General features: G+C 43.1%; 1 protein-coding gene across 7 annotated transcripts in view; it reads left to right on the forward strand.

Moving 5' to 3' along the window:
* The first annotated feature begins 3,225 nt into the window (after positions 1-3,225).
* CHD5 (chromodomain helicase DNA binding protein 5) overlaps positions 3,226-17,056 on the forward strand; it is a 142,713-nt gene continuing 128,882 nt past the window's right edge. For all 7 annotated transcript variants that reach the window (XM_029578498.1, XM_029578499.1, XM_029578501.1 and 4 more), the window contains exon 1: positions 3,226-3,492. In XM_029578498.1, coding sequence (XP_029434358.1) covers positions 3,429-3,492 — 64 coding nt within the window. In that variant the 5' untranslated portion in view covers positions 3,226-3,428. The remainder of the gene's footprint in view (positions 3,493-17,056) is intronic.

A 17,056-nucleotide genomic window follows, 5' to 3' on the forward strand; every position in this document is an offset into this window, starting at 1 on the left:
CCCAGCTAATTTGCCAGATTCAAGGGTGGGGCAGTCATCAAAAGACTGAATGTTTAAGCATTTTATATGTTTCACTTGGACCTATGTATACAAGACCTTGAACTATTTTAGTATGTTTGGACCACACCCTCTCAGCAGGGATGGGTTTAGCAATAAGCGGTGTCAGTAGGTGCCTAGGAGATGCTGCCCTGCCTGTGCAAGTCACTTCTATAAGCAGTGCAATGATTCAGCGATGTGGGATAAAGGGTGCATCCGGGGCAGGATGAGAGCCAGCCTAAGCGATGCTGGGGCTATTAATCCACTGTTGAATATCTGCCATTGTTACAGTTTTAAGCAAAAATTATCTTGAATGTACAGTTGTTTAATTTGACTCCTTGCTAATGAGTGCTTTGCCAGTGTTTGTTGCTTGAGGTGTAGACTGACAGGATCTGGAGAAATAGCCTAATGATTAGAGTAGTGGGCAGAGAACCAGGGTTTAGCTCACACTGATGATTCTAGGGCCCGGGAGCATGTCATTTCACCCTCTTATTTCCTCGCGTACAAAGTTAGAGCCCTATTTACTAAGGTGTGTTAAAATACCATGGTGGGTGATGAAAGGGGGTGAGAGTAATTCACCCTGGCTCATCCCTCTGCTCTTGTGCTATTTCAAACTGGTGCCTGCTGAACCATCCTCCCAAAGGGAAAATGTGGGTCATTACTGCAGGCGTGAGGCCATTGCCCCTGCTCTCTTCAGCAGGGGTGTTGGGGCCAATTGGTGCTGGAGGGAATTTGGCAGTAGGGTCGGGGTTGGTTGGGGGACGAGCTTAATATGCACATTTTCTTAGCTGGGAGGGAGGGGGGACATACTCACCAGTGCTTTGGGACAGGGGCATGCCCTGTGACTGCACTCTGTATTTCCTTTAAGTGGCATCCTGGAAGAATCTCCCCTAGTGGGGGAAGGGAGTTTAGCTAAAAGTGATGAGGTTGTAACTACCTGTGTCGGTACTGTGGGAAATTTATTTTTTTCAAGCAGTGTTTGGGTGCTGTTCATAAGCAGCTGCTTTGTATGCTCGTGTAGGTGACTGCAGTGTATTAGCACAGGTGTGTTGCCCCTGATTTAAGAGTATGGTAACTACCAGGTACCTGTTACGATTATTGTGCATAAAGATGGCACCTTGCTAAATAGGACCCTTGATTGTAAGTGCTGTAGCGTGGGGCAGTATCTAGTGCACCTGACATAACTTGCCTTGCATTGTGGTTTGTAAAGGAGAGTAGTTATTTCAAGAACTGGGTAGTTGGATTAGTCTTAATTTTTTTGTTAGTACTAAGATGGTTCCCTTAGGCTTCATGGTCTGGTGAAATTATCAAATTACTATCGTACCCAGCCTCAAACCTGGATCTGAAGCTACTGGTAAGTAGTGGTACCTTTCCTGTGCCCCCCTGCTCACTGAAGATGATGTGAAACTCTGCCATGTTCATAGGCTTGGCCACTGGCTATAGATTTCCAAGAGTGGCTGCTCTGCTCCTGCTTTTACTTTTTTTGCCCTCCTCTACAGTTGTAGTCTTACTTTTGTTAGGGCAAGTGCTAGTGTGATAAAACTAGCCTTGGATTTGCCTGTCCTGTTACAAGGGAGCCAACCTACCTGCACCTGCTTTGCCTTAAAGGTCTACCAATGGGTAACCAGTCAAAAAAGTCACTCTGCAAACACAATGCGAAGAAAGCATCTTTCAACAGTGGCATGAGCTCCACGCTGTCTTACATATACTAGTCACTGGGTGAGGGGATGGCTCTTAGCTAAAAACAGTTAAGTGTGGCTTCCTTTTGAAACTTGAATTGATGGCCATGTGAGGCAAAGTCCCTATTCCCCTTTTACTAGTAGTGGTTCTCACGATCTGATGTGGTGGAGGCTGGTAAGGTTCAGATTAGTCAAGTGTAGGTAACAGTTTAGGGGAAAATAAAATAAACTGTGTATATTTAATTGCTCACTCTTGATCATAGTTAACAAAAACAGGAGAAAATCCGTGCAGAAAACAGTCTTTCTCCGCCTGTGTTTTCCACTGGTGGGAGTGGTTGTTATAAAATAACAGAACCCTCCGGTTCCCTTATCCTATTGCCGTTTGCAGTGCTGAGGCTTTTGGTCTTCATTTTCCGATCGCCTTGCGTAATCGGTTGGGGCCTAGCTGCTATCTTGGCCAACAAGTGGAGGAGAGCTGGAGTGCAGTGTAAGTAGTGGTTTATCCATGCTGCCGGGTGAGTGGCAGGAGTCGAGGAGCAGAATGGGGGTCGGGCTACAGCTGGAGGGCAATCGGTAAGATGGGATCTTTTCTTAGTTCAGCTTGCCTCGTGGTAGAATTTATGGAGGGTCGGGGAACGGTAGACTAAAAGCGTGCAGCAACTGCTACCTAAGTCCAGGCGGTAGTTTACAGATCTGAATACCATAGTCTCCCCACTCTGCTCATTTTAGCTACTGTTCCCAAAGGGTCAGTGACTCATTCCCCCCCTAGTTTTTTTTGTTTTTTTTTTTTAAAGCTTGTTCCTACTTCTAATTTTAAATAAAGGCAGCAGGATAGTAAATTTTACGCGAATCTCCACCACAAGCGTTGCTTTTAAGCGGGGTGCTAGGGGTGGCGTTGCGCAAACCGCTATCCACTTCAATTGCAAGTAGCAAAAATAGAGCCCCACCCCCCTCCCGGCAGCATTAATTGGCAACAATTTGCACTGATGACTGGAGCGTAGAAACATCTGCATCTGCATTTTCTCTGTTAAACCTTCCTTTTAGAACTTCGTGCAGCTCAAGTTTCTTGCAGAGGCTGAGCGGCGCTGGCTGTGCTGCATGCTGAAATGAATCCCAATGATATGCCTTGTCAGTGAGCGCTAATCAGAATCATACCTATGAAAGGATGCAAAAAAAAAAAAATCAACAGATTTCCATTTCTGTAAATCCCTCCGTCCGCATTTTCTGAAATATAGAGAGAGCTCTCCCCCGTTTCCAATTAGACTCCCCCTCCCCCCCATCCCCCCGCCTTTCTCCCAGCTTCGCAGCGCTAACTAGTTCTAAACTTGGTAACCTCTGCCATTACTACTAACTAGTTGTGCCAAAATTATGGGATGTGGTTGCCACGGTAACCAGACTGGACGTCACAATCTGGGCATGTGTATTCCATTTTTGTCTCTTTTATTTTCAGGCTGAGGGATTTGGGCTGTGTGTGAGAGAGAGAGGGAGGGAGAGATAGAGAGAGCCGAGAGAAAGGGGGATATTTTCCTTAAAAAATAAGGCAGCCATCTTTCTTAAAAACCTCACCCTCTCCAACATCTCCAGCTGCTACATGGCTATTTTATCCACAGAACCCTGGCATCCCATGGGTTAATATCTGAAAGGAAATAGCGAGGTTGGGAAAGAAACTTATATTTGATTTAAAAAGGAAAACAAAAAAAAAAAAGGAAAAAAATGCGAGGTCCTTTAGGGAATGAAGAAGATACGATGGAAGAAATGGAAAATGAAGAGATCTCAGGTACAGTAGGTTTCATTATTAATAATAATAATAATAATAATAATAGCAGCAAAACCCAAGGCAAGTGGCTTTGCACAAGGGGCTTTCGGCTGCATGCTCACTTTGCAGGCGGAGATCAGAGTCAAGTGCAGGCGATCACTAGCCCACCCCTCCTTGCTCGTTCTTGGCAAGAAGGCAACCGGGGGGGTGGGGGGGAGGGGGGAGTGGGTTTCTCTCCGGATTGTTCTTGCAGTTTAAAGTTTTGCGCGGCGACCCCCCCCCCCCAGCAGGAGGGCGCCTGGGGGAAAGCCAGACAAAGCTGGTCCATTTGTATGCGGGGCCACCGGGGACATGTCACAGGGTGCATATTAAAGGGGCAGGGGAGGAGGGGGGGAACCCCCTCACCGGAAGCATGGAGAGAGATCAATAATTGCACAGCACCCGCTCCGTGCTCGCCTTTCATTGGTGCCACGTTGGTTTCTCGGAGCTTGGGTGGCCGGGCTCGTGTTCCTGCTCGGGCTGCTGAATATTCTGCAGAAAATGGCTGTGATGCTGCTTGCGTTGTGTGTCCGGAATCCCAGGGCATGTGTTCTGCATCTTGTCAGATGGGGTCGGGGAGGTGGGGGGTCCCAGCTTTTCTCTTCGTTCTCGAGATGCCCATGTGTTCTGGCAGCTGTCATTCGGGGGGGAGGAGGGGGACGGTGTTGGGGTGCTCGCGCTGCATAGGAGACGATTGCTATTGTCCATGTAGATGCATCGGAGGCTAATGGATGAGTTGAGATCGGGGGGGGGGGGGGCTCTAGAGACCAGAATGAAACTGTGAATCAAAACACAAAACCCCGCGAGTCGTTTTAGTACGGCTGATTGGGTACGTGCTGTGCAGTGATTGACTCCCCCCCCCGAACCCCCTGTCGGTGCAGCGCTGATGGGCTTTAGGAAGACGCCACATCTACTGCATGATTTCTCAGCAGCACCGGATAGGGGTAACGTGAGCAAGGAGTCGACAATGTTTGGGGTTATTTTTTTTTTTTTTGGTTAAATGGAACTGCAAACTTTTCCAACTCAATCCCCGAGCGGGCTGCCTCTGGGAGTGACCCATATGACACAGACAGCGGTGCTGAACCGTACCGGTGACTTTTTTTTTTTTCTTCATGTTTTCCACCTCTGAAAACTCCCGAGCCGGGAGGTTTTCCTCCCGGAGCGGCGGAGGGGGAGCGACGCACCGGGAAAGGAAAAGCTTTGGACCCGAGGGACGCTCGGTCACAGCGCGGCAGGGGCCACGGGCGCGTTCGAAGCCTTGGCCGGGGGGGGGGGGGGAAATCGTAATACAAAGTATTGTATTATGAGGTCACAATGCGGGGCGGAGTTTCAGCCGGCAGCCACGTCGCGCCGTCCCGCCGAGGGAGGTTGCCATTGGATGCCCCGCGCTGTCAATCTTGCTGCCCCGCCGCCGGGTTGGGTTGAGTGGGAGGGCGGCAGAGCGAGCTCCCTGATCCCTTGCCCGCGCTCGTGGAGGCGCTGATCCGGGCGCGTTGCTAGCAACAGCTCGAGCCGGTGTTCTCGGCGTATTTTCCATTAACGATCAGTGGTATTGTTACAGGGCGGCAGTGAAGCAGGAAAAGCCCAGCATGAAAAAGTGTTGTGATTCTAGGAGGGGGGAGGCCGGCTTAGCCCCCCCCCCCTTGCACGCTGCATTTCCCAGCCCTGGCTGCTGGGAAACCATGCGCTGATTAGAAAGAATCGCACGCGCGCTCGAGCTGCACAGCTGAAAGGCTCCAGTGGGCTCGTGCCTTGAACCGGGGGGGGGGGGGATCTGATAAGGGCACAGGTTCATGGTTCGGCAATCAAAAGCTTTTTTAGACTGCACGGGCTGTGTTCGGTGCTGAAGGGCAGCTCACCGGCTTCAGTGATGCGCTGCCGCGTATGTGTCCCCTCCCCGGGAGAGTTCAGTGGGTTTTTGTTTGTTTGTTTGTTTTTTTTAAAGCTCCCTAATTGAGTTAAACGAGCTGAAACCCGTGCGTCAATAGCAACAGCTGGGTGGAGGCCCATCTGCAAATTGAGCACCTCCCCTGCCACATACATCATCAGTAAGTAGTAAGTATCAAGGGAGCGAAGCCATTCATTCGGTCAGTGAAAGCATTCGTCCCCCATGCCCACTCTTCACGAGTGTAATAATAACAACAAGGATCCATAGGGAAATCAGGCTACGGTCTTCCTTGCAATCTCTCCAGTTACTCCACTTCAAGTCTTGCTGGTTGATAGGCGACCTGTTGAGGAACAGAACAATCATAGAACAGGGGGATTTCCGTTTTTTTTTAATGCTGTTCCGATTGCTGACTACCTACATGAATGTGGCAGATGTAATGAAAACCGACTTTGTCCCACATTTTCTCCCTGTTTTTACTCGCCGTGGCGTGCCGGGGACTAGCTGCCACCCAGGCGTCTTTGTAATGGAGTGAAATGTTTGGTGTGTTGTTTTTTTTTATTGTTGATTTGTTTTATTTTGTGATTATGTACATTGCTTTGAGAGATTGTATTGTAAAAGTTGGAAAGCAATTAACACATTTTATAAATAAAAATAAATACATGATTTTTTTTTGCAGTGCAGCTTCATTTCCAGGAGGAATTTCAATAAAAGACAGTAAACAGCATTTATTGTAGGGACGGGTCTCTACTGGGCCAAATTCCTGAGCTCATTAAAATGGCTAAATATCTGTTTTGGAAAACATTTCAGTCTGTCTCGTGGAGATTCATTAGGGAGAAATGTTTTTGTGCATCCTATGAGGGGAATGAACCTCACTGATTAGGCAGGGAATGTTTGATATGATCTCAGTCTCTGATCTAATGCTCTCCTTAATGCTTGCAGTGTAGCAAAGGGCCTTTACCCTGTGCTTTTGGTGTCTTCTTTTGTAAATCCTCTTGATTTTAAGTACAGGGATTGTGGCATAAATAGCAGTACATTATCTCATTTATATCTTCATGGATCCATGTAACTCTCTCTCTCTCTTAGCTTTTTTTCATTAACCTCTGTGGTCTGTCTTTGGCTACAGTAGGCACATGAATAGGTCCACTATGGGCCAAGGCTGTAGCAGGGTAGTTATCTTCACCTGAAGGATCTGCAGCATGGCCACCACCATCATTAGCCCTAGTGCTAAGGGTGGGTACCCTTTTATGTTGGGCACTGTACAGCCAGTATACCTTTTTCTTGGTTTTCTTCCTTTTGCACGTCTGTAGTAGAGATCGCCTTGCTGAGAATTGGTCTAGATGTTATGTAGTGAGGTCGCCACGTGAAGATACTTGGCAAGAGAAATGTGTAGAAATGTTAGTATCCTGCCAAATTTTGCAAAATAGAATCCATTGACAAATTGGGAAAGCCTGCATAGAGGAAAGATTCCTTAATTCTTCACTGAGAGGTGCAGCAAAGTAAAGAGCATTATCATTTTAGACAAAAAAAATAATAAACAGAGAAGAAAGCTTTACATCTTTTTAAGGATACTAAGTTATCAGGCTTCCAAATGCTCTTAAAATAACTTTTTCAAATCTACCATTACCTTATTGATACGTAGCACTGAGCTGATTTTTTTTTTTTTTCTGCTTACAAAACCTTGTGGCCAGCTGAAAACTTTGAATCATTCATATACACACATGGGCGTGTATCGGTCATTTTAGTTATATGATCGATCACATTTCTAAATAATTTGCAAATAGATCGCAGCTAATGTTCCAAGGCCTTATTCTCCTGGCCTCCATACTTTATTTGCTAATTAATGAAGAAGTAAGATTCCTTGCCGAAAGAATGCTTGGGCTGTTATTTCCATTCAGTAAAGTAACTTGTGACAGAAGGCTCTGGAGCAGTGGCAACATCAGATGATGTGATGTCAGCCCCAGACAAAATCATTCTACGTCCCAGTTAATTTTTACTCTGCACTAAATGGCCATGGAGGAAAAATAAAGGGCAGAGGGGGAGAAGCTTAACCAGAAATCTGGGCATATGTGGCCTGTAAGTTGCAGAAGAACCTCGGGTACAAATCATTAAAGGTCTCAGTATTCTAACTTTGCATCTGCACATATTTGGGGTGAATTTTCAAGGAGCTGTGCATGTAAAATCAGCAAATATGCACACAAATAGCTTGCATGTGCATGCTATTTTATAAACAAAAAAAAAAAACGTGTTTATTTCTGCTTTCATGTGCAAATTTACCTGCACAAAAAAGGAGGCGGTCTAGGGGCATTCCTGGGCAGAGCCAAGGGGTACGTGCAGACGTTGCAATTTATAAGAGATTTACGTGACTACGTTTGGCAACTTATTCACACAGTTCTACAGCCGCTACTTATCTAGCACATTTGATATCAGACTCAGTTGGGTGGGAGGTCTGGGTGAACTGTGGGGAGTTCAGGATGAAGAGCCAGGAGGGTCTCAAGGGCCTGGAGAAGGTCCAGGTGAACTGTGGAAGGCATCAGCAAACTGGTGTCATTGATTACGTGTGCACGTATTAAGATATACCAACTTCCGCATATAAATCAGGGTTTTACGCAAGTAAGTTATATTTTTATGTGCATATGTTTATAAAATAGGTAGAAGTACTCATGTTCTATGCATTGCAATTATTCATGTGCAAGCAAACATATCCATGCGTATTTTATCATCTGCATGAACCTGTTACATGCAGGTTATAAAATACTGTAATAGATCTCCACATGGCCATATATGTGGAGTTATTGGAAAGTTATCCTCTTAAATTTTGGATTCAAAGTGCTTAAAAACTGAAAGGCTTAATGGAAACTGAGCAGATTGCAAATGTTGCTGCACTGATAGAAACAATATCAAATTGCTTACAGTGTTTTCAGGGAGTGAAAGAAGGAAGGGTTATTGCTAACTTTGCACCAGATGTACTAAGAGGGTCTCTAGTTTGTCTGCTTCAAACACCTGGTGGCTCATAGCGCTTGTGCACCTTCACTATCTTCCCTCTGGAACAGATTGTTGCTCTTTTCTGTGATTTAGACCTTCTTAAAGTATTAAAAATAAATTTGGTTCTGGCTAGTTTAATAAATACATTTTTGAGTGTTAAAATCATTTCTTGAAAACATCACTAAGGTAATCAGCTGGTTCCATTTATTTTATTTTATTTTTTTTTGTAATTTTCAGAGCAGGTTGATGCAATCTTATTTTTTATCTCCTCTCTGCATGGATGTGCAGTTCTGATTTCTTTAAGAACAGTTTCAAAGTTGCACTGCCCTTACGAGTGTTATATTTGTGTTTCCTCCTCCTTTAGACTCCCAGCTTAAATGAAACTAGGTACAGTGCCATAAACCTTCCTGTACAGCCCCCACCGGCTTCCTCCCCCATTGTCTTACTCCAGAGGATCTGCTAAACCCACAACTGGAACCTAACCAGTAGGTGTCACTGTTGCACAATGTCAGACACTTCCTCTCTCCCTGGTGCTTTAAAGTCTGTGCCAGCACCAACTCCCATGGGGATCAGGAGTCAGGCCTGGGATTGGAGTCTAGGTCTCTTTCCTCCCCCCCCCCCCCCCCCCCATGACAGCACTGCTACAGAGTCATCAGGCCATCCCCAGTTTTGAAATAAGAAATAAGCAGGCCCTTGTAAGTTTTATTTAAATAAAATATATATTTTTTTGAAGATTAAAAACTATCAGTGAGTTCAGACAAAAGATGGCCCTTTCAGTTGGAACCTACTGGACATAAGAAATTGGTTATCAACCCTCTAAGACTGTTAATGCATTGATCAGGCTACTTTTACATGTTTATCCCCCTACATGTAAACACTTTAGCGAAGCAGAGATAGTATTCACAGTGGTTGGAGCAGGATGGATGGGGGTTTCCTGAGGTAGCAGCTCCTGTTTGGACTCCCTTGCCGTTTTTCAGTGTGACCTTGGGTCAGTCAGAAACTTTACTCTTGGGTGCTTCTGTGTATCCACGTTTAAAGGGGTAATAGTCGCACAACTATTCTTTCTCATTTCTCACCTTTTGTAACCTTTTATGCAGTGGTGGAATGCTACTGGGCCATTCACCCTAGTGGTGTCAGTGTATATAGCCCCAAAGAGAGACACCTTGAAAGACCATTAGAATCTTATTTGACTGTTAGAGTGGTGACTGGGCTAGTCCATAGTAGCAAAAATGATAGAAAGGCTGGTGGTGACTTATAGAATAACAGATTTTATTGAGACATAAGCTTTTGAGGACAAAAGTCTACTTTGTTTTGTTAAAAAAAATAATAATAAAAACTGTATTGTCATAAGAGACAGAAGGTTTGATACCAGTGTAATACTTTGGTTTAAATGATAAATTTGAAACCTGAAATATTTATTTAGGGTGATTTGTTTGAAATTCAGGGCCTCATTCAATCTTACCTTCCCTGTTTTGTGGCCCCAAAATTTTTAGATAGAGCAGTCTTCCAGCTAAATGCAGTAATAGATTGTAGAAGAAAGTCTGTGCTCTAGGCATCTATGTCTATACACAGAGAACAAACAAAATGTTTAATAATACATGTCTTCTGATGCAAGTAATTGATTGAAAAAATTACCTGCTGCTGATATCCTTGGGGGGTAACAGAAAGTCTTCTGGGGCGAGAAAATCCTTGTCCTTTGGAAATGCAGTGATCAAAGCAAACACGGGATTCAGAGTGTACCATGAAGAGCAGTTGTTACTAAAGCCACTGAGAGTCCTTAACAAAACAGTTCATGGTGTACACGAATGAAACAGGGGTAACTTTTGCAAGGCAAAATAGCTGAAGTTCAAGTCATGCATGCATCCCAAAATGTTAGTGCTCAATTATGGAAGACAATGCTTGGCATTGATTTCTGGAGAAAATGAGCCACTGATGCTAAACTGCTGTGCTGGAGACGCTGCCGTTGACGAGGGTAAACTATCAGTAGGAGCTGGCTTGTGATCCTTGCAGGAAAACAATTTATTTAGTAAAATTTTAATTGCACACCTCTCCTCCAAAAGCATCAAAGCGTGTTAGAATCACTCATCTTTGGTGGTATTGTTCTTGATTTTAGATGGCCCAAAGGCTAAATTTAGAGAGTTTAGGAGTTTGAACTTGCAGTACAGTCATACAAAGTGATCAGTTTAAGGGAGTAAGCTAAAGGCCTCATGTTTAAAAACATTTACATGCTTAAAACTGGGTTTTACCTGTGTTAAGTGGCTTTTGAAAATCGTTATAATATATGCTATTGAATTGTCCATAGGTTTTACCTGCGTTAGGTGCACTTAATGCAGTAAATGGCTTTTCAAAATTGCTATGGTAGTATGTTTTTTTTACATGCATAACTCCTTTGAAAATTCACCTGATGGTGATTTAAGTGCAAAGATGAGAGACTAAAGAGCAACTGGGGTCTGTGGTATTGCACCAGGAAGTAAATTGGGTAGACTCGATGGGCTTTACCATCCTTCCTGTTGTCTTCTTTCCTGTTTCTATGAGTCTGATGGTTAAATAGTGGCATCCAAGAAAATGGGTGACTTACAGGCATGGTGCACTCTCCTCATTTTCAGCCTGTTAGATATCTGCATGGTCTGTTGGTATTGTCTGGAATTTTAGGTTGAAAACTGGGCACATCTTTTAAGTGTCCAATTCAGAGACAGATTTACACATTTAACAATGTTTGACTATCTGCCCCGCAATTATGTTCCACAAACCTGTGCCTGAATCCCCACTTAGGTCCACAACAGGCTCATCTTCGACGGCTGATTCCTGTGCATAATCGCCGCTCAGCCCTTGTTCTTTGTGCAAATTTGTTTTAATATGCGATCACTCGGAAAACAGGAATGGCCAGGGAACTTGGGGGGCTTATGAAAGTGCATATTTTGGGCGGAGGAAGGGGTGTGTTTGAGGTTTTTATTTTATTTTTTTTAGGATGAATGGTTTTGTATGCTTGCAGCTGTTTATCCCCTGCTCAGTAGGTTTGCTGTTCAGCACCCTGGTCAGCTCCTGGATGTAGCGCGTGATCTCCACGTCGCTCTTTTCAAAGATATGTGCTGGCCCATCTTATTTAAAAAGGAACAGCTGAAAAACATGCTGCCAGTCATTTGAAAAGTGGGTTTATCTCAAATGCTTAATCCTATCTCCTCTAGTCAGCATGCCACTGGTTGCTGTTAAGGTCCATTGAGAACCTTCTGTAGTGTGGAACAGTGACAGGATTTCGAATAGGATAGACAGGACTTTATATGTGAATAAGGGCCATGAAAACCTCTCAGGAGAGAGAACAAGTAGCTTTGTGAACCTTTTCTTTACAGTTGCATGGCATTTGAACCAGGCTGTCTTTTTTTTTTTCTCTCTCTCTCTCTCTTGACTATTTAAAGCCAAAGGTGAATGTGAAACTTTGCCATTTGTCACCGAATGTGTCTTAAGGGGGGAAAAAATACAATTTCAGCTAAATATACCCCGGTTACAGCTACAGTGCTTGGAGTTCACTTGGTACCAGTAATTTGGGGAGTTTATTTGACTTCAGGGATTGAGAGAGAGAGAGAAACATTTTGCCACCGTTCATCTATTCTCTTTTATCTGTTCTTGTCATCTACTAAGCATTTTATTGGGATTACATTTGCTTGTGTATCTTTGTTTTTCCTTATCTATCATGTTTACACGTTTCCATAGCAGGCACACCTTCCTGGAGATGTGAGATCCGGGCCTCTAAATTTCCAATGATAAATGAATATATAGGTTGCTGCAGAACAAGGTGCCCTGGTTATTATGTCAGCAGTAATAATGCAATGATAGACTGGAGTATGCAAAAGTCTCTTTAAAGCTGCTCTGGTATAATATCACCAATGACCAGTGCCAAATAGATAACACCCCAGTTTTTTTCTAAGCATTCCAACCAATCTACTCTGTGATTCTACCAGCTATGATGCTGTTTCAGTTGTGGAATTATAGTTACCTGGAATAGCTTTTTTTTTGTTAGTTATTTACTCCTTTAGTGAAAGAAAAAAAACCCCATGTTTTTCTTTAAAAGTATTTTTCAACTGGAGTCAGAAAAGAACTTCAGTGCTGATTGAGTCCATCTGTCTATTCCTCCATCTGAGGAGGCAATAACTTCTCAGAGTGGACTGATTAGGATTAAATTTGGGTTTATCTCAATCTGATGAGGTTGAGGTGATATTCTATAGAGTACAGTTGAAAAGTGCTGGAAAATTCATGCATCTTTGGTGGTTAGATTATATCATGAAAATCTGGAAATTATAGTTAGTGATTAAACCCAAAGAGCGTGGTTTATCAAGCATCCTCTCCCATCATATTTCTACTTGAAAACTCATTTATAAATTGGGTTCGCAGCATTTCTGTAAGTTCACCCTAAAATCTTCACTCCCTTATGGGTCCCGCTTTTCAGACCAAGCAGCTGGTGTCAAATTTGGAATCTTTGATGGTCTCTGCCGGGTTAGAGAATGCTATTTTGGACCTTCTGTTATAAAGATGATACTAAAGTTCATGAAAGAAAGTAAAGTGAGCACAACTGGGTGGTGGTAGGTTGAAGGAACAAATTGGAAAATGTTTAATTCTTTAAAAAAAAAATAAATCTGCCAGCTCTTTTCTGCCATGGCATGTTGATGTAGAATTTGAATGCTTTTCCCTATTCCTAAATCAAATGTGTAGGGGTTTTTTTTTCCTTACTATTGTACTTTTAGATGAAACAAGTTCTAACTTCATTTTCAGATATTAACTTTTTTTTACAAGATTGAAAAACTGAGGAAGATGTCTAGTCCACCTTGACTTTCTACTTCCAGATACAGTAGTGGTCCTAGAGAGTTTTGTAATACACAGCGCAGTACATTTCATAGTAACACAGTAAATGATGGCAGATACATCCAATCTGCCCTCTTGTCTAGATGAACACTTACATTCTCATACTCAAAACACCAGCTTCCCCTCCCCCCCCCACCCATGTTTCTACGCAACCCTCTCCACCATGATCCTACCACTGCTTTATACATCTCTCCCAAGCATGCTCATTGGTACTGGGATCGTAACCGTAGCCACTCTGGACAGATTCCCCCAGTCATCTTGGAAGCATGCTGCTGTTGCTCGCGTGATAACCCTGGCTGTTCTCTGCCAGTCACCCCAGAGATCTGATGCAATTGCACCCCACTGATGATAGGGTTGTAACCATGGTCACTTTGCGCCGGTTTTCCCCGGCCCTTTTGATAACCTGGTGCAGTTGTTCTCCCTTCACTGCATATTAGCTTGCATCTCTCAACCCGTTTCTTCTCCCTGTTCCCCCTCCACCTGCCCTTATCACTGTGTTCTTTGTCTGTCCCAAGCAGGTTTAAATTCTGATTTTTCTCATGTTTTCTGGGACCCTTCCTACAATCACTGCCCTATGGCTTTGAATTTCCTTTTCCATGGAAAATTTTATTTTCCCGTACTTTATTGCAGCCTGTCAAATATTTGAACGTTTCTTCCGTGTCCCTGCCTCCTACCCATCCCTTCTTTACTCCAGTGAATGCCTTAAGACTTTCTTTGTAGGGTTTGTGTTGCGGCCTTCATGCATTTGCCCATTTCTGTACCACTTCTGTCCTATCAAGTCCTTTTGAATGTGCAACCTACAGAACTAAATAAAGTACTCGAGAGGATCTAGCTAGCGTCACATACCGAGGCAATATTGTCTGCTTTTTCCTATAATTAACACCTCTGCTAATGCAACCAACATACTGCTTGCTTTCCTGCTTACTCTTATTACATTACCTAGATACCCGGAGCTCATCCCTTTTTTCCTGATAATTCTATCTGTTCTTGTTTGCCTGTGGGGTTTTGTTTTTTTTTTTTGTATTATTTGAATGCTAATCTCTTTGCTGTTACCATTTCTTCTGTCTCCTTAGAGAACCATATCAGTAAATTTCAGCCTGACAGAATTAAACTGTCAGCTCTAAGTTGCTGTATTTTGAAGTTGAACAAGAAAACGGTGTCCTACGTAACGAGATTGGGGATGTGCATGTCTGGAAGGGAGCATTGCCACAAAACTTTAAAAATTAAAAGCAGAAGAAGTAAGAGGTCTAACAAAAAAAAACAAAACAAAACAAGGAGGGAGGAAATGCCACACTTAGTCAATATGGCGCAGCTTGTTAGGCGAGAACATCGGCTTTCAGAGGGAAGCGTGGGCCAAAAACCAAAAGCGTGAACTTTCCTTCGGTGAACAGTTCCAAAGTGTTAGGAGAAATGAGGTAGAGCCAGAGTTTTGCCTGTTCCCACTCACCACGCAGGAACGTAAGAACATAAGAAATTGCCATGCTGGGTCAGACCAAGGGTCCATCAAGCCCAGCATCCCGTTTCCAACAGTGGCCGATCCAGGCCATAAGAACCTGGCAAGTACCCAAAAACTAAGTCTATTCCATGTAACCATTGCTAATGGCAGTGGCTATTCTCTAAGTGAACTTAATAGCAGGTAATGGACTTTTCCTCCAAGAACTTATCCAAACCTTTTTTGAACCCAGCTACACTAACTGCACTAACCACATCCTCTGGCAACAAATTCCAGAGCTTTATTGTACGTTGAGTGAAAAAGAATTTTCTCTGATTAGTCTTAAATGTGCTACTTGCTAACTTCATGAAATGCCCCCTAGTCCTTCTATTATTCGAAAGTGTAAATAACTGATTCACATCTACTCATTCAAGATCTCTCATGGTCTTAAAGACCTCTATCATATCCCCCCTCAGCTGTCTCTTCTCCAAGCTGAACAGCCCTAACCTCTTCAGCCTTTCCTCATAGGGGAGCTGTTCCATCCCCTTTATCATTTTGGTCGCCCTTCTCTGTACCTTCTCCATTGCAACTATATCTTTTTTGAGATGCGGCAACAAGAATTGTACACAGTATTTCAGGTGCGGTCTCACCATGGAGCGATATAGAGGCATTATGACATTTTCCGTTTTATTAACCATTCCCTTCCTAATAATTCCTAACATTCTATTTGCTTTTTTGACTGCTGCAGCATACTGAGCTGACGATTTTAAAGTATTATCCACTATCATGCCTATATCTTTTTCCTGGGTGGTAGCTCCTAATATGGAACCTAACATCGTGTAACTACAGCAAGCGTTATTTTTCCTTATATGCAACAACTTGCACTTGTCCACATTAAATTTCATCTGCCATTTGGATGCCCAATCTTCCAGTCTTGCAAGGTCCTCCTGTAATGTATCACAGTCTGCTTGTGATTTAACTTCTCTGAATAATTTTGTTTCATCCGCAAATTTGATAACCTCACTCGTCGTATTCCTTTCCAGATCATTTATATATATAATCTATTGAAAAGCACCGGTCCAAGTACAGATCCCTGAGGCACTCCACTATTTACCCTTTTCCACTGAGAAAATTGACCATTTAATCTTACTCTCTGTTTCCTGTCTTTTAACCAGTTTGTAATCCACGAAAGGACATCGCCTCCTATCCCATGACTCTTTAGTTTTCTTAGAAGCTTCTCATGAGGGACTTTGTCAAACGACTTCTGAAAATCCAAATACACTACATCTACCAATTCACTTTTATCCACATGTTTATTAACCCTTTCAAAAAAATGAAGCAGATTTGTTAGGCAAGACCTTCCCTTGTGTAAATCCATGTTGACTGTGTTCCATTAAATCATACTTTCTATATGCTCTACAATTTTGATCTTGAGAATAGTTTCCACTATTTTTCCCGGCACTGAAGTCAGGCTCACTGGTCTATAGTTACCTGGATCGCCCCTGGAGCCTTTTTTAAATATTGGGGTTACATTGGCCACCCTCCAGTCTTCAGGTACAATGGATGATTTTAATGATAGTTTACAAATTTTAACTAATAGATCAGAAATTTCATTTTTGAGTTCCTTCAGTACCCTAGGATGCATACCATCCGGTCCAGGTGATTTGCTACTCTTTAGTTTGTCAATCTGGCCTACTACATCTTTCAGGTTCACAGTGATTTCGTTCAGTTCGTCTGACTCATCATCCCTGAAAACCATCTCCGAAACTGGTATCTCCCCAACATCCTCATTAGTAAACACAGAAGCAAATAATTCATTTAGTCTTTCTGCAATGCCTTTATCTTCCCTAAGAGCCCCTTTAATCCCTTTGTCATCTAATGGTCCAACCGACTCCCTCACAGGTTTCTTGCTTTGGATATATTTAAAAAAGTTTTTGTTATGAGTTTTTGCCTCTATGGCCAGCTTCAATTCAAATTCTCTCTTTGCCTGTCTTATCAATGTTTTACACTTAACTTGACAATGCTTATGTTTTATCCTATTTTCTTCAGATAGATCCTTCTTCCAATTTTTGAACGATGTTTTTTTGGCTAAAATAGCCTCTTTCACTTCACCTTTTAACCATGACCGTAATCGTTTTGCCTTCCTTCCACCTTTCTTAATGCACGGAATACATACAGACTGCGCCTCTAGGATTGTATTTTTAAACAATGTCCATGCCTGTTGAACACTTTTGACCTTTGCAGCTGCACCTTTCAGTTTTTTTCCAACTATTTTCCTCATTTTATCAAAGTTTCCCTTTTGAAAGTTTAGTGTTAGAGCTGTAGATTTACTTATTGTCCCCCTTCCAGTTATTAGTTTAAATTTGACCATGTTATGATCACTGTTGCCA

The sequence above is a fragment of the Rhinatrema bivittatum genome, chromosome 15, assembly GCF_901001135.1.
Source record: "Rhinatrema bivittatum chromosome 15, aRhiBiv1.1, whole genome shotgun sequence".
Lineage (NCBI taxonomy): Eukaryota > Metazoa > Chordata > Amphibia > Gymnophiona > Rhinatrematidae > Rhinatrema > Rhinatrema bivittatum.